The 18,184-nt window shown below is 42.8% G+C and overlaps 2 protein-coding genes across 4 annotated transcripts; one reads left to right on the forward strand and one right to left on the reverse strand.

Moving 5' to 3' along the window:
* The first annotated feature begins 27 nt into the window (after window positions 1-27).
* Window positions 28-7,471, forward strand: nucb2a (nucleobindin 2a). The gene is made up of 13 exons (XM_079736664.1): window positions 28-117; window positions 442-582; window positions 1,769-1,876; window positions 1,991-2,123; window positions 2,458-2,561; window positions 3,008-3,193; window positions 3,793-3,883; window positions 4,722-4,780; window positions 4,871-4,963; window positions 5,073-5,162; window positions 5,325-5,495; window positions 5,596-5,656; window positions 5,768-7,471. Exons 1-13 carry the CDS (start codon window positions 97-99, stop codon window positions 5,992-5,994), a joined length of 1,485 nt encoding a protein of 494 aa, XP_079592790.1. The 5' UTR covers window positions 28-96; the 3' UTR covers window positions 5,995-7,471.
* Window positions 7,472-8,019: 548 nt separating this feature from the next.
* On the reverse strand, window positions 8,020-17,815 carry caprin1a (cell cycle associated protein 1a). Of its 3 annotated transcripts, none has more exons than XM_079736661.1 (17): window positions 17,676-17,815; window positions 16,140-16,274; window positions 15,735-15,797; window positions 15,359-15,445; window positions 14,866-15,107; window positions 14,217-14,299; window positions 13,916-14,083; window positions 13,470-13,519; window positions 13,247-13,330; window positions 12,985-13,146; window positions 12,108-12,216; window positions 10,972-11,033; window positions 10,333-10,464; window positions 9,519-9,678; window positions 9,119-9,310; window positions 8,893-8,993; window positions 8,020-8,669 (listed from the first exon to the last, which is right to left on the reverse strand). In XM_079736661.1, the coding sequence occupies exons 2-17, from the start codon at window positions 16,272-16,274 to the stop codon at window positions 8,583-8,585; spliced, it is 1,917 nt and encodes a 638-aa protein (XP_079592787.1). In that variant the 5' UTR covers window positions 17,676-17,815; the 3' UTR covers window positions 8,020-8,582. The 3 variants fall into 3 exon arrangements, with proteins under 3 accessions (XP_079592787.1, XP_079592786.1, XP_079592788.1); XM_079736660.1 differs by having other exon boundaries at window positions 13,470-13,522; XM_079736662.1 differs by lacking the exon at window positions 10,333-10,464 and having other exon boundaries at window positions 13,470-13,522.
* Between the last annotated feature and the right edge of the window lie 369 nt (window positions 17,816-18,184).

An 18,184-nucleotide genomic window follows, 5' to 3' on the forward strand; every position in this document is an offset into this window, starting at 1 on the left:
ACCAATCAGCTACACAACCTCCTTACCTCGTCATCAAAGCCATTTAGTCATCTATGAAACCTCCACCGAAGACACTGTACGATATTAACTACATTAATGTCCTGGGCACGCAATAAAGTAAGTACATATTGACAATTTTACGATTTCCTTATTTAAGTAGTGAGGTTACTCCATATTTCGTTGATGAAGAAAAAATATGTTAACGTTAGTTAGACGAGTGTCTTCTCTCTGTCATTACAATTTGACAGCTGCTAACGTTAAAGCTAATAATGAAGCAACCTGCTACTGCTGATGAGCCAATGACGAGCTACTGTCACCGGCTTGAAGCATGACATGGTGGACGCCAGCCCGTCCAGGGTTGGCCATATAAGGAGCTTCAGTGCACACAGTTTGTTTGTGAGTGCGGACAGTGTATTCAGTGTTGCTGTCATGTTTTTCCAGATGTGCGGGAGTCGGACTGCTTTGACCAGCTGGCTTATACTTCTGGTCCAGCTGTTATGCCTAGAGGCTGTGCCAATTAGCATGGACAAGACAAAGATTGAAGATACAGAGCCAAAAGCCGAAGAAGCCCCAGCCAGCGTGGTAAGAACACTGTTGTTATTGCAGGGACATGGTGATGTCTTACCTTATCTTGTCTGACCTGCTGTCCTGACTGTAAACATAGCACTTTGTCCACACTGACGACTTGCCGGCTCAATTAGAATAGTAAATAGATACAAAGGTATGTCTATTATTGAGAGATCCCAGATTGACAGCCTTTGCCACTAAATTGTACGCTTTGTTAGACAAATCTGCTCGCTTTGTTAGACAAATCAGTTATGCAAGGAGATTTTATAAGATAAATGGCAAGCATCAAGTTAATTTTGCCTTGGCCGTTCTTTTTAGTATAGTTTGCTTTATATTGGACCTTTTTGATACTGATTCGCCAATTTTGTTGGAGGCCAGTTACTCAAAGCACATATTAAGAAGATGGTACCTGAGAATGTCATACCCGGGAAGCAGTAACAAAACATTTTTGCTGAGCCACAAAGGGATCCCATCTTTGTTCAGGAATCCTCTACAGAATATTTACGCAATTGTGCTTACTTCTGTCAACATGAAGATGATATTGGGCAGTTGGCTAGGAATTAAATGCTTTATTGTGATGTGGTTGCTTCATACACACGCATACGCACACATCAGTAGCACAGCCTTATATTTCAAATGCAGCAAGTGGTCAACTGAAGTATTTTCTTGTCATATTTCTTGATATTAACCTTACATCCCAACAGCAATAAATAATATATGTGGTATCTGTAGCTTTCACAGGCCTGTAATAAACCCATCCAATAATTTAACTTGGACCAAATGAAATTATTGGATGGCCTACCTTTCTCTCTCCCCCCTACCTTTTGCATAATCTGGAAAACTCATTGCGCAAATCTAAATCTTCCACGAGGCTAGGCAGGCCTATTGCTTAAGCTAGCAACATTGTAATGTGTGTTGGGTATTTGGATTTGGAGGGAGGCCTGAAGGGAAGTGTTTGTCTTTCCAGTTGGATAATCTCAAAATCTAGCTTGCTCTGACTGGTTTCTCCGAATGGCCGACCGTATCTTTCTTTTGCAGCAAACAAGATCAGTGTAAAATACCTTCTCTCTGGTCATGCCAGGGAAGGAATCAGAGTTGGTCAGGATGATGAAGAAATCTTGTCAATTAGATCAGGAAGTGGTCTGATGTCATATGGACTCTTTAAGATGCGTTGTTTCATTGTGTGTCACACTTCCCACAGGACACTGGACTCCACTATGACCGTTACCTCCGGGAGGTCATCGACTTCCTAGAAAAAGACCAGCATTTCAGAGAGAAGCTACACAACACTGACATGGAAGACATAAAGGTAAAGGCGGTAGAACCAGCAGCATATTTTTGAAACAAATGCGGTGTTCAAATGCAGTGCATTCGATGATTTTATTTGCCTTAATAAACAAACACGATGGCTTCTGATCCACAGCAAGGCAAACTGGCCAAGGAGCTCGACTTTGTTAGTCACCATGTCCGAACCAAATTGGACGAGCTGAAAAGGCAGGAGGTTAGCCGTCTGCGGACACTGATAAAGGCCAAGCAGGACCTGGAAGGAGGAAATGGTATGCAGAGCTGCTTACTGGACGCTGTTTACAGCCTTATAAAAACAACACATGTCTTCACTTCAAAGTGGATCCATGTTTGCATGCTCTGAGAGCACGCAAAGATGGATCCACTTTGAAGTGAAAAAAGCCCCTGGGAAACTCCTTTCATTGTGCACAAAAAAACAGGCTGTTGAGCAGTTCAAGTATGGAAGAAGTTTTTCATGTTTTATCTTGAAAATAATAGTGGTTTCGCTTAGCCCTTCAATATATGTTACTGTTTGAATACCGCAATGTTGTATGGTGCCGTTCACCGCAGCCGTCGACTTAACGTGTATGATTCTTCACTGAACAGACATTGCAGTGGACCACCAAGCTCTGTTGAAACAGTTTGAGTACCTGAATCACATGAACCCGCACACCTTTGAAGTGGAGGACCTGGACCGGCTCATCAGATCAGTAGGTGTTGCTTATGAGTGTTTTACCCGAAAACATAGGAAACACAAGAAGAGACATTTCTCCACAATTGAAAAGTGTTTATCACGCACCTTTGGTCGAGCTAAAGTCAATGTTGTCTTACACAGAATCGGGCCAAATCAACCGCCAGCCGATAATATTCTCATGCAGCATTTCACCCACCAATAGCTGACGGATGGCTATGGGATTTCTAACAGATGCCACTAAAATTCGCCTTAGTAAGACACAAGTACGACTTACTAAAGCGCACTTGTGTCTTACTAAAGCGCACATGCGACTTACTAAAACGCACAGGCAATTTACTAAAGCGCTTGTGCACTTTTTTTTTTAAATTACTTCCATGTCACCTCCTTTGCTCTGTAGTCCCCTCTCTATAAAGCATTGATTATTGAGTTAACATACATGTGTGAACCTCTTTTATAATCAAGGCCACCAACGATCTCGAGAACTTTGACAAGGAGCGCCACGAGGAGTTCAAGAAGTATGAAATGTTGAAGGAGCACGACCGACAGGAGCACCTGAAGACTCTGGACGAGGAGGAGAGGAAGAAGGAGAAAGAGCACTATGACGAAATGAAGAAGAAGCATGCAGACCATCCAAAAGTCAATCATCCAGTAAGGGCGACTCAAATCAACTGTGTTCAAAAGTCCAGTGGCTCAGTCGGTTGCTGTACTGTCAACCCACAGCTGGTAGCACGCCTTCTGTCTAGCGATGTAGATCCCCGCAGATCTCTGCAGATCTTTGCAAATGTGCTGACAGAGAAGTGTAATTTGGCCTTTCCAGTGCCTTTGAACCATTTACATTTACATTTACATTTAGGTCATTTAGCAGACGCTTTTATCCAAAGCGACTTACAATAAGTGCATTTGTTACAATAAGTACATTTGTCATAAGAAGTGAAACAATATATCGCTGTCGGCACAGTAAAGATGTTCATAGAACCAAGTGCAAGTATTACAATTGCTAGGCTAACCCATTCCCCGTGTAAAGAAACGATAGCAGCTACTGTAGATGCTACACAATTAAGTACCTTGAATAAGTGCAATGTACAAGTGCCAGGACGTACAACATTCAATGGTGGCTGTGCATTGGTTTCTATGCAAGTCGAGATGTACTCTGAAACCACCCAGAGCAAGGATTTGTCTGTTCAAATATTGGATGGGACAGAGCTCAAACCCTGTTTGTGTCTGTGTGTGTGTGTGTGTGTGTGTAGGGTAGCCAAAACCAACTGAAAGAGGTGTGGGAGGAAGCTGATGGCTTGGACCCAGAGGATTTTGACCCAAAGACGTTCTTCAAGCTTCACGGTGAGCCATCCTTTCTTAACCAATTTGCTGTCATTTATTCACAATTGGCCGTCTTACCCAGAGTCAGACAAGTCATTTAATTCCAAATTCATCATCATCTGCCCAGAGGGGGAGTCGCTTGTTTAGCATTCATCTTCCGTTACTTGCAGAGTAAAAGTAGCCTAGCTCCTTTTCATGTAAAGTGGAATATCGTTTTCATTCTTTCCAAAGATTAAAAATGTGTCCTGATTGCTTAATCGCTTATTCCAAACGAGATTGTTACTGGCACTTGTTTTGAATGAGCGATTATTCTGAGAACAATTTAAAAAATCTTTGGATTTCACATGCAAACGATTATTTTGCATGTTCCGAATAATCGCTTAATTCAAATGAGTGCCGGTAACAACACAATCACAAAAAGAAAAAAATTCAGCTTTGATTATAAGGCTTCCTTTGATGCTTGCTGAGAAGTTACACTCTGTTTAGACTTCCCAGCCAGGAGAAGCTGATAATGGAATTAATCCAGCAGTGAAAATAGTGCGGAATTATCTGTGTGTTTGTAAACAAAGTACAATCTTGATTTTCATAAATTTTTTACTGGTACTCGTTTTGAATAAGCGACTTTTCAGAACACATTTGAAATCGTATACACGTTATCAAAAGGATTGCCCTCTCATGAACAGGAGCTAGGCTAGTGTAACTCTGAAAGTCTACGGACCCAGGGACTTCCCTTATGGACGCACAATGATTAATTTGGAATTACACTTGTCTTAATCTAGGTACGGCAGGCAATCGCCGATTTACAGATTTCCTGGTGTATGTATCCCTATGAAATGGCCTTTTATCCTTGATGTTGCAGATTCCAATGGCGACGGCTACTTTGATGAGCAAGAACTTGAGGCTCTTTTCACCAAGGAGGTAAGATCTTGGCGAACACACAGAAAGAGGCGAGTGCATAAAAGCCGGCTCTTCAGGTATCAAACGATTTTTCTTATTCTTGGAAATCAGCTGGAGAAGATTTATGACCCCACCAACGAGGAGGACGACATGGTGGAGATGGAGGAGGAGAGGCTTCGCATGAGGGAGCATGTTATGAACGAGGCGAGTTCAAGGCGTGGCTCTGGATGGATGATGAGGCTGTTGATTTTAAGTGGTCAATTATGTTGATTCTTGACCATCAGATTCTTTGCTAACTAGTGTATTTTCTCAGGTGGACTCCAACAAGGACAGACTGGTCTCTTTGGATGAATTTCTAGTTGCTACAAAGAAAAAGGAATTTCTAGAGCCAGATAGTTGGGAGGTGAGACCAAATATTTAAAATGTCTTTGTGTTAACGTTTGATGCATATGCTTGCATTCCGGTTGTAGCCCTGGGATCCACATGGGATATTAATGAGGGTTTCTGTAGCACTCAATGGTTAGGATGTTATGACGTGTTTCGGTAACGTCCCTGAACCCTCCAGACACTGGAGCAGAACCAGGCCTACACAGACGAGGAGATGAGGGAGTTTGAGGAGCATCTAGTGCAGCAGGAGGAGGATCTCAACCAAAAGGCTGTGGACCTCCAGAAACAAAGGCAGGAGCTGGAGAAACAACAGGAGCAACTCAATGCACAGAAGGTTGAGCTGCAGCAGGTAACCACTGGGCTACTTGTTTTAGACGTGCTGGGGCCCAGTCGTCGACCTGGACTGCGGCCGTGAATTGATGAATCCCTAACTTGTCTTCCATCAACAGGCTGTAGAACATATGGAACGTCTGAAAACACTGAAAGTAGAGCCGCCTCCAGAGGTTCACAGTGAGTATGATTTAAATGCAATTGTTTCACTTTTCCCATGCACGTTTGGTATCGAGAACCATTGATATCCATATAACTGGTCAAATGATGTTTTCGTTCTTCCTTCCATAGTTGAAGGAAATGCTATTCCAGAGGAACATGGATATGAAAACGCGTTGCCTCCTGGCCACGGAGCCACATCAAAGGAGCACCAGTCCCCACCACAAGAGCACCTTGACCCTCTGCAGGCCCACCCAGAGGGAGCAGATCAGAACCAGGGCCAGCATGGTCTGCCTCAGACACAGCACCACTTGCCACCGGGACACCAAGAGATCCACAGAGATCCCAATTCCCCTTAAGCTGCTACTTCCCTCTGCTGGATGGCAGATAGGAACAGGACGGTAATTAAAGACAGGTCTGATCTCATGCTCCCTCTGTTTTTGTACCCGTGCTCTTTGTTGCACTGTGTTCCCAGTGTGCAGAAGCACGGCCCTTGGCCTGCGTGACACCTTGTTTCTGCTCAACGGCATTTTCGATGGACGACTTCAGGAGTACGATGAATAAAAATCATTTTAAACCCAATACAAAGACTCTACTCTTGAGGCATTTTAAACCAGTGTTCCCGGGAGAACTGCGACCCTTGGATTATGTGAGCCGATGACGAAAATAAAATGCCTGCAAAGCAAATCGACAGACGCACATCATAAAAATGTGTTGGCTTTGACATCTCATTGTGAATTCGATTACATTAGCCTGCCATCCTTTCAGATATTTTATACTATTAAGAAAAGTAAACCATACGACAAACTTGTATGGTGTTCGCTTTCAATGTTCAAATTGAGAATATGTAGATGTATTGAGCATGTTTTACAAGCTCATTTTAGGATTTAAGTTTTGATACAAGTTCCAGTCCAAATGCCATTGCACTCACGTCAATTTTGTTATGTGGTCTTATTGTGCTGAATGTGTGGATGGCTTAACGTGATTTATAAGAATAAAACAATCATGTTTTCATGTACAGCCTTACAAATGCTGCAGATGATCATGGGAGAGGTTTCCATCACTTAATCAAGTTCAGGGGGTACGTCAGCCAGCATTTTGAGAGCAGAGCGATGATGGTCGTTGAAACAAGTCATGATTTCAAAACCAAACCTAAAATCAATGTGTAAGATGGATCCCCTCCAAGTTAGTAGGCAGGGCACATTCGGAATTTAAAGTACTCTTAATGCATCGTGCAATCTGACTTGTTGGAGGTTTTGGGAGTCTATATTACGATTCTTGTCAACAAAAAGTACGAGTTGGCGTATATTTGTGGAATATATATATATATATCAGTTATAGTATGTGATTGATACAAAATTATAATCACTATCGATCAGGATTGATTGGCTACAGATAAGTCCAGGTTATTTTAAACGAAGAGCCAAGGTCAATGTTAATTTGCAACTTTAATGAGTTAACTTTCCACAACGTGGAGTGATAGTTTGGCTCTTCATGGGAGTTTTGTAGTGGATTGTCTTTTTGGATGATTCCATAAATTATCTGGACCAAACCCGTTATATTTTAGCAGTGCTGCATCATGTGATATCAGAGGGGACTTCAGGACAAAAGTAAATCAGAATACAGGAAGTACCGCATTAAATTGCTTGCATAATTTGGCTGAAGTGGATAGAATCTACCCCCTTGAGGTGATATTTGTAGACTCTAGATTGTGTAAAAATGTACCATGGCACTCATATTGCCTGTTCATACCACATCACCAAGGACGGTCAGTTAGACTTGTCTGATTTTCCCAAATTTGAACTTTTTTTATATGTTGCCAAATGTTTCACAATGTTAATTCTCATAATTACTGGAAAGGTTTTTTTCTGTACATTTTAAATAAAGTGGCTTTGTGGGGTGAGTTCATAAAGCAACACTCAAATGGCTACAGTGACCAGATGGATATTTTGGTGCCATGCTAGACATATTTAACCTGACGCGCCAGATGGGATGCTGCACAGAACCATCTGGGAGGAAATCAATCAAATATTTGGCAGGTGTTGGATGAAAGACTGGTTGGGCCAAAAACACAACTCAAAGCATATTGGCAAGATATCAAATTGCCTTGTAAGGTCAAGACAGCTGTGTTAGCTGTATGTCTTACCTCTTATACTTTATCTGGAAGGCTAAATATGGTCAAGGACATGTTCTTAGAAACATGCATAAAAAGCTATATGGTGTACTCTGGGAGCAAAGAAGAAATAACTTGGCAATGTGAAGTCTATTGGATAAACAGAGCTTGAGCAATTTAATTCAAGTTTTGACTTGATTGTAATGCGTGTACATCTTTCATTAAGTTTCAAACTTCTAGACTTGACGAATGGAAGCCAAACTAGAGAGAAAACTAATACAACACATCTTTATTGAAAACATCTCTCAACCTATGACATCAGCTTACAAAGAGGTGATCGTGTTAGATGGGGTAAAGAGAAAAAAAAGAAAGCAAGAACTGAAATCAAAAGTGGCCGACAGTATAGGGCAGTTAAAGAAAATATCATTTCTCATGAGACTGGACTGACAGTGACGGGGTATTTTTTGCATTCATTTTGTACAAAAAATAAATTAATGAAATCTTTCAAGTTTACAGGAATATCTATTTTGTCGTTTTAAACACCAAGACCTAGCTGATAATTCTAAATCCTGTGAAGCTCAGCGTTGCCGTGTTAAAACATCAAGAGTATCTACATATACCAAAGCCGACTCCACTCTGATAAAGGAGGTAAAAAAAAAAAAAAAAAAGAAGAAAAAGTTCACAATGAGAAACAAATGAAAAATAAAAAGTTAGAAAAGTGAGCTGGGGGGAGGGGAGCGGGGGTTTGGGGAGGAGGATGACATTCTTATAGTGTGAATGTTCAGGGGGGGGCGGCGCAGTATGATGGATTTCGGGGGGGGGGGGGGGTCCTCTTCAGGATCGCATCGCCTGGCCATTACCTCGGGGGCAGCCTCTGGCCCCCTGGGCAGCTCCACGCTTGTAGCCAGGCTGGTAACCCTCCTACACGGTGAAACGGTACTCACGTTTAGGAAACACATTCAAACGGTTGCCCTGATTGCTTTGCACACAGTCCGTGCTCGGGATCAATTGCCCGTTACGCTACTTCAATTAAAATGGGTTTCTACTTGCGCAGGAGGAAGGCAAAACATGCAATCGCCAAGGCCTAATTACTCACACTACATTTTCATAGCAGTTGCCAAAGCGAACTTGGTGAAGCGCTTACCCGTTGGTAGGTACTATTGGGATAATCCCGAGTCGTATTGAATTGGTTCTGGCCATAACCATTGTTGGGAGCGTTTGAGAAAGGAGGGCGATAGCCTTCACCTGGAGAGATAAAAAAAAATCAAAAAGGTTATAATGTAAAAATCATCCGTTTGTAGCAATAAAACTTGAGGGATGCGTTTCCAAACAGCTCAGCCTGACGACGACGACGGACTTAAGTATCCTACCCCGGAAACCGTTGGAGGCGCCGCCGCGGTAGCCGTTGACGATGCCGCGGCCGCCCCGGGGTCCTCCCCTGGGAGTGCCCCTGCCGTTGAAGTAGGGCTGGGCGGGGCGGGTGAAGCCAGCAGGCGGAGCGGCCTGCTGCAGGGCCCCGGCCTGGGCCAGGGCCTGCTCATGGGGTTGGAATCCACCAACCGCTGCGTAAATGGAAACCAACGGCAGAACGCTCACAACCCAATTGAGGAGTGGCACGTGCCGCTTTTCAGGTCAAAATTGTGCCATTGTGCTGCATTCGTATGCCCTCAGAACAGAATGCAATGTGTAATGGAGGCTTTTCTCTATGGCGGCTCAGGTCTATTGTTTACGGAGGTCCTGCGTTGACACGGGCCTAGTCGATTCCATTACCTGACTGCAGAGCGTCCTGTGGCACGTCCGCCTGGTCCCCAGTGTGCTCCGCAGGGCTGCTGAAGCCCTGTGCATAGCCACTTGGAAACTGGGTAGGCTGCTTCAGCGGCTCAACCAAACCATCGCTTGCAGTGGGGACAGGAGCGTTCATGTTAAATACCTAAAGGACGGAGAGGGAAACAAAACAGAAACACATTACACCTACAGGCACACACCAACATATACCACACACAAGCTACCATTATGCCTTGAATATCTCCTACCCAGTATGGGAACTTTGTATACCTTGATATAAGTGCAGGATATTCATTAGTATAATGTGTCATTGAAGAGTGGAAAATAAACCGGACACATATTATAGATCCAACTTCAGCTGCACAACATTGTCAATCCACAAGAGATTCAAAAAATTGAGAACTATAATTTGTCCCATTTATCTTTCCATTAAGGCTCTACGGCTTATTTTAATGAGAGTCTACAGCACAGCACTAGTCAAGTATCTTACTCAACATCTGCACAGAAAGAAACAATTATGTGCTGGGCGAAAACATTAGCTTTCGGCAGCTTCATCAGGAAATATATGGGCATTAACAGAATGTCAGTCCTTCAAGATTAGGCCAAGGGCGCAAAATTGCAAAGTTAAGAATATCCTTGCATATGGTAATGAATTGTGTGCGTGTGAAGACAACCACCAAGGCGCTTGGCGAACAGGGACCTATACACAGACAGCATACCGCTGGGACCCATATATACACACACACACACATACACACACAGCCTACCGCTGGGACCTACATATACACATACAGCCTACCGCTTGCATGGACTGGAATGGTGCAGCATTGACATTGATGCCTCCACTGTGGGTGGGTTTGGACACAGGTGGGAAGGCGGAGGGCAGGGAGGATGGGGCAGGGCACTGCTCAGATGAACGAGACAGCGAGGCCTGGGAAGGCATGAGGAGGAAGGGGGAGGGAGGGGGGGGGGGTTGAAGAGAAGTGAGGAAGGGTGGGGGGGGGGGAGGGGGGAGGGGGACACAACCGGTTAATGGGCCTTGAGACACATTTGACGGAGGACAAGGATGACTGCGGTCCACCCCCACGCCCCTCATCCTTGGGTCATTTTGTACGTGGCCACAAGCACATGCAACACACACACGACCCGAGGCCACAGAGCCCAAATGCACCGGAGGCCGAGGCGTTACCTGGGGGGGGCTAGGCGCACTCCGTCTAGGTGTTTTGTTGGGGGGCTGGTCATGGAGGAGTATTGGGGGGGGGGCAGAGCGAGGGGAGTTCTTGGGGTCTTGAGGGAGGTAGGCTGGGACTTTGATTGGGCGACGCTATGTTTTTTGGACCCAGTCTGAGCTAAGATTTAGAGGGAAAGCTAGGCCTTTTATTGCTAGTCGCCTCACATAGTATTGCGAGACCTTGCTTGCAGCTTGTGTTGTACTCACTTGTGAGGACTCCAGGGGTCCAGAAACCATGGTGGTCTGGGGAAGCCGGGACTCAGTATGGGCTGTTCAGAACAAACCGTGAAGCAAAGGATGTGTTAATGTTTTGAGCAATACTAGGCCTCTTTCTCAGGTTCTGGCCTGAAATAACATTGGTAAATAAGAGTATATATCCACAAGTACAAGGGATAGAATTTTAGCTTGGTAGCAAAATAAAGAGGACAACTGTTAGATGTTGTGCAAGGGGAATAATCTATTTGAATGCTATTGGGTCATTGTGTATAAAGCTTTTTTTAAACATCTGATAAGTAATACAGTGAACTAGGGCAAAGAGATGTTTTAGTATAGGAAGGTTTAGGCAGAGTCTCCAAATACACCGAACAATAAATCCAATGAAAACCAATGCAAAAACAATAGAAACGTGATGAGACTTTGACATTGGAACACTATTGAAACGTCAGGCCGAATAGAATGACAGCAAGACAAACCATTGAAATTCCACCACAAGGCAACCAGATAGCGATAAAAACATTGTTTTCTTTTTGAAGGAATTTACAGCTTTTCTGTGAAACCCTCTCTTAGCTACGCTTTATTGATTGTTAACACAGCGGTTTCAAAACAGTGCCCAGACACTGGAATAGCCATTAACGATAGTTTAATGCAAACAAACACTTTACTTCACCACCAAGAAGTAATTTCAAATGGTTTGAATAGATAACATGATGTGAACATTTGTTTAAATGCTTTGCAATTACTATTTATTTAGGGGAAGGGGGCTTCTCCCAACTCTCGGGAAGAAGAGGTAAAATACTTGGCAGAATTATTGTGGTATGACCATGTAGTTGGAAGAATTCAATAGTCTTTTATTTATCTCCATCTGTTAATCTCTTGTTTCTATATCCTAGCACTTAAAAGTAGTTATTTTATTTTTAAGTTGTAGGCACAAATGATTCTTGCACTTTTTAAGGTTTATCTTCATCACTTCAGTCGCTTGGGACAAAAGCATCTGCTAAATAAATAATGTAATCCCGTTCTTTGAATTTCTCATATTTTCCTGCCACACCGACAGATCTGGTTCAACTTCAGGTACAGGACGGACACATGCAACAGACCAAGAGAGGTCACGCTGACATATTCACCTGAAACGAGGCCCATTTGCTGCAGGCCCACCGTCTGCGCTGGCTTCATGGGCTGAGCAGACACAATGGCCGGGTCCAGGGCCTGTCCATCAAACTCCAGCATAGAGTCCTACATGGAAGGAAAGAGAGGAATTGTCGTACGGGTCGACTTCGACTCTAGCGTTTGGCGATTGGAGGAATACATTACAAAATCTTGCAATGTCTACAGTATCAGGAAGAAACACATAAAAAATGAAAAAAAATAACATTTGGTCATGTTTTTGCTTCGTTTCTTTATCAACTTCAACACCAAAATAGTACAGCGGCATCCAATAATGATAATTAAAGTTTGTGTAGTTATTTTTACACCATCAACTAATTTTTGATAAAGAAAATGAGCAAAAAATATCACCTAGGACTTGTGCGCAATTCTGTAGGTTCAGGACTTTCAAATGGATGTGCCAAGCTCAAGGTTTATCGACAATCAACAAATGCTCTATACATAATGCCTGCCGTTAACTCTACTTTGAAAAATGTGTTACATGGAGTACAGACATCATACTTTTCAGTCTTTCAGATAAGATGTTAAAAAGTCAAAGCAATGTCAGACAGTTCTGACCATGTATTTGCTCATTTATAATAATGATCACATTTTTACACCTTTCCTTTTTTTGATGAGAAGACTTGAATACGCCCTTGGGTTTAGCTTTATGACTGTCAGGCGTGGCCAAGAGTTAAAGCCATCGTCATAGCTGCTACACAAGTATTTCAAGCGGTACGCTTAATGCTCCTATCCAAAAGGTTTCTGCACTTTTCTACATTGGTACAAAAGCGTCACAGCAAGGCCCTTTAATCGACTTAATGCAATAGTTTCCCATTGTAAACATGCAATTCTGACCTGCATGAAGTTAAAGGTGCCTTGCATCTGTGCCATGAGGTCTTGCACCACCTGCTTCCTGACCACAGGGTCCGCCGGGGGGCATGCAATGTCCTGGTCCACAATGGCGGGGGGCTCTGGCGTGAGCTGGGCAAGGGGCTGATGCTGTAGGGAATTCACCATCTGGCGCAGAACAACAGACGTACGCTCAACAAGACTGAACAAACCATGTGAGGGAGATACGGGTCGACATGTGGTCACTAAAGGTTTCGTCGGGCCTCACCTGGGCCTCCACTGTCCAGCCGTCCACTTGGTCCTGTTCTGTTGTGCTGTAAGCCGTTTCTGGAATGAACTGTCTGTTTACAAACTACAACAGAAGACCACACGCTGAAAAATGATAACACCAAAAGAGTGTCCAACCACAAAAAATACATTCCAATAGAAAGTGTTTCGTCAAGGCCGGCGAACATCAAGCTATGAATGACCACATTCAAACCTGTGCTCACCTCTGTGGTTTCCACTTCCAAAGGCTCAGTGTCATCTTCAGTAGCCGTTCCTTCTGGTGAAAAAAGACAATGCCTGTTTTGTAAAGCTGAGGAATGACTGGCGTTCGGAGGCAAGTTGGGCCACAGAGAAAAAAACGTAATTTAAGAGGGCACAGAGTCCCCGTCTCTGTCCTGGGACGTGGTTGATAGTTCAGAGACCAGGGAGATAAGCACCCTCTACTGCCCCCCCAACACCTCTACCAGCACCCTCTGGTTCCCCATACAGGATCAGCCCTGATTAGCAGCCAAATAATTCACAAGTCAGGTAGCCAGGGAAGGCATTGCCAATGGCTCCGTCATTCCCAGCACACCGCTATTTGAACCACATGCAGGGATCAGCAGAAGGGACAGCTCTCTGTAGAAAGGCAAGACCGTGACATGTTCAGTAGTGGTCTTGTGGTTGTTACCAGGTTCAGATGGCGGCTCCTCAGCCTTGGGCTCCTCCTCCTCCACTATCTGGCTCTCCTCCTCTCCCTCCTCCACCTCCTCACACACCGCTCCGTTTTGATGCGTGTGCACCCGGTCAAAGTAGCCGCTTAGCAGCACCTTGTCCAGAGTCTCCTTCAGCACCTTGTCTGGAACACAGTCAATGCACATCTATCAATGGACCACTGAGAGTAGAGACTAGAGTTGTCCTTTACGCACTATTGGGGTGGATTCCAGCTTTCGCATTCAACCTTCAGCATCGCAGACAATGGATACACTTACATGTGGTTCCTGCTACGGGCTTGTCCCGGCCCTCTAGCAGCTCCCACAGGTGTAGTGAGGCATCCTCGTACTGGTCAGTCAACCTGGAAGGCGAGAAGAGAAACCTGTTCACACGGCTGTGAGAAGCACTAGCACCAAATCTGACCAAAACCACACACAATATCGATCGCTTCTGATAATCTTGGCTTTTTTAAGATGTTAAATAATTGACCTTGTTGTGTATAGACCAACTGTTGTACAGAGTAGGAAAGTTTGCTATTATTGACGGCAATATTTTTTAATTTCTAACTGAAACGTACAATACATGAGCCGATGGCAGCTGATGACTGATACGAGTACTGTGTACACGGTTCTTCTGAGTACTCACTGTACTCTGTTCAGCCCTTTTAATTATTAATTAATTTGCATTGCAGTTTCTGTGGCTGCTTCTCTTATTGCGTTTAAATCTTTGCCGATTGAAGTGCTAAAAACTGCCACAGGTTGGCCACGCCTAATACAAAGTCATAAAAAGGTAATGGGGCGTGATCTTTGCATCATTGGGCGCCCATCTCTCTATAAATCATGGTATTCCTCTCGCCACCGACATCTATCGCATACACCATCACTACTAGGTAACCCTTGTCACACCACACGAGAGAGCAAGCAGCACCTGACGTCGTAGTTCCTGTCCGGTCCCACCAGCTTGTAGAACTGGTCCAGGGTTCTGAGGTCTGCATCGGTGAGCACCGAGGTGCCGTCACCTTCGGGTCGTTTCAGGTCCTGCCTGACCTCATCCTCTCCCAACCGGTCCAACAGGAACTGCAGCTCCAGGACCATCTTCAACCTCCGCTGCTCCATCTCCTCCCGCTGTAGCTGCTCTCTCCTCACAGACTTCTTCACCACCTTGCTCACCTGCGCGCAACAACGGCCCAAAGTTAGGCCTTGTTCTCGGAAATGATTACAACCGTAGTTCAACATGGTGTGGTTAGGGCTAATCATGGCTAAGAAACAACGTGTTGACACATTTTCACTCCCTCGGCTCGGACGATATGACCAGCCGTGGTTGTGATGTCATCTTTAACATCAATCCATCTTCTGTTAAAGACACAACACTACTTATTTAACTTCCAATAAACACTGATTATGTGTAACTGGACGCGTACCTCCTGGCCCAAAGTCAAAAAGCCCTTTTGCAGTTCCCGGGCAAACTCAAGGTTGTTGGTGATCTCCCCAAACTTTGTCAAAGCATCCTTTAGGTAGGAAATAGAACAAATATGAAATTTAGTCTTATGGCAAGTACAATAATGAGTATCAAGGAATTTTGTGACGACATTGTACCGTTTTCAGGTTAGGTATTCAATTCTATAAATAACTACAAAACTCTAGGTTTATTCTTTCATCATTCTAAACCAAGATAATATGTATTTTTGATTGAATAACAGCATTCATAAGTTGTTTAAGAAGGTTACTAAAAACTAGAATGATACAATAACAATGGATCAGAGTAATATAAAGTAACTACCAAGGTGTTATACGTACCAGCTGATCCTGATTCAGCCGCTCCCCTTTGTTCTTCTTGGCGTGATAGTCATCCAGTTTACCCTAAATGATTTAAAAGTTGATAAATAGTTAATGATTACATAAATCCTATCGATAGCATTAAATGACATTTCAATTTGATACGTAAAATATCTCATATTTACATCAACACTAATGATTACTATGGTAACTTAATTGCGAACAAATTAAAAAGGTCATATCAACAGAACAATATGCTCTTTTGTCCACAGAAATTCCTAAATTCCTTCTATAAATAGAAGTTTAAGTCTGTTCTATATTGGCACAGTGTCTCATTAAGATGAAACGAAAGAAGTAAAGATTGGGAAATATAATGTAAATCCATAAATACCAATAAAGACGATTAAAAACGCTCATGTCAGTTACCTTTTTTTTTTCCATATTGCGAACCTTCTTCTCAATCACATTTATAACCTGCTTCATAACCTCAGAATGACTTCCAAGTCCCAATTCTGGACTGGCAGACTGTGCCGCACCATTGCCGACTGTTGCTGAAGGCATCTACAAAAGATAATAATCACTGGTTACATGAGAAAATACCATGGAAGTATCAACCAAAGTATTTTCAAAAACTATTATTTTCGAATCTTATACTGCAACTTGACCTATTAATCGCAAACATCATTTAGGTGTAATTCGTGTGAGTGACATAAGGGTAAATAACAAATCAAAGATTGGAAAATTTGAATTTATTGATTTCACCAATGAAAGCAAAATAAAAAGGGTGTTTTCATAAATATATAAATAAAATAAATATTCATAATAAAGTCCCACAATATGGGCACAGCTTGATACTGTTTCTCTTAACTGAACATAAAGTTGTATGCATGGAAAGATTAACAGAATAAATAAATAGACCCCGAGGTGCTTGAATAGACACTGCATAATTGTTTAGCTACATAAACTCAGGACCGTAAAAAGATGCTGCTAGATTGTTCGTGCATGACAATCAGCAGATTCGCAATAAAACGCACAAGGGGCAGTAAGTATTTCGTTTTCTCAAATGCTACAATGGCAGTAGCTAACGTTACCGTCCCCGGACAACTGACCCACTACGGCACTTCATTGTCTGAGAGGACCCAATCACAGCCCAGCCTTTAGCTTATCATTAGCTTATATGAAGAAGTGAGCAAAATCTGGTTGGATCCAATAAAAATGACCATGATTTGTTTCATGAACATGTTTGCATTCTTACAGATATGGACTTGGCAAAAGGATTCAGAAGAATGTCACACAACAGCTGGCCTAGACCTCATACAGCGATGCTATCGTCTTATATAAACCGATTCAGATCCGTTTAACCCACTGTGTACAATAAATCTAACTTAAATTATATTGAAGACCCCAGATGTGTAACGTTTTATTGTTATATGAAAGAATTCCTTCGTGTAGCGTAGAACCGCTACTTTGATTTCGAAGAAACAGATTAGAAAAGGACAAGTCAAAATCCCGGCCTTAATATTCAAAGTGCAGCTTAACCTCATGAAGATTAAGATTGTTAGCAGACAAAAACGCGTTTGTCCAACGCTATGTATAATGTGAGGATGGTATTATCCGTTATTGGATGCTACAAAGTGCATCATTTGTTCTGGGGAAATGTTAAGAAAAAAGCCCCTTGTTGTGTCCATGTTGCATTGTTAGCTTGAAAGCTAGGGTGTTAGCCAAGATACAAAGTGGTCCACCATTAGAACGTTATGGATATGGTATTCACGAAAACGACAAACTAGTTCATTCATTTTTGTTTTTTAACGTCGCTTACTTATTACGAGTCGTTTTCCTACGACGGATAGATGTATGCGATTTCTGCTTCTCGGTTTGCCAAGTTCAGTCATTCTGAAGAGAAAATGACTACCTTAAGCGACTTAAAATGTAAATTGGGTGTCGTTTACAGCTTTCCCTTACCTTTATACTCTTTGTCCTCAAAGAGATTCTTTTTTGCCAATTAAGTTGTCAAAATTCTATTTGTTTCTCGTGATTCGAACGGTATTAAGATGCACGGTGCTCGTGCCAATCACTTGCTGACTAGCTGCGGCTAAGCTAAGGGGATGGCTAAAGGACCCTTTCAGTACTGCTAGGCTTGCCTGACAATAAAGTCTACCCATCATTGTAATTCATATGATCACAGTCTGTTTTTTCAGAAAGGTTTTCTTCACGTTAAGATAAGAATAATGGCGTTCGATAATGGTTGCATTTTATTTTATATTAATTCATGGACAGCTATAAATATTTTGGTCCGGTAATGTAATACATGACGTCATGATGATGATGATATGGTTGATGATGATGATGATGATGATGATGATGATGATGATGATCAACCATCTAACTTAAAGATCTATATCTCTATTAAATGATCTGTTTAAAGCCGAATCAAAGATCTTTCGCGAGAATAAGTTGGAGAGAGTATCAGA

Source organism: Pollachius pollachius (assembly GCF_949987615.1).
Source record: "Pollachius pollachius genome assembly, chromosome: 5".
NCBI lineage: Eukaryota > Metazoa > Chordata > Actinopteri > Gadiformes > Gadidae > Pollachius > Pollachius pollachius.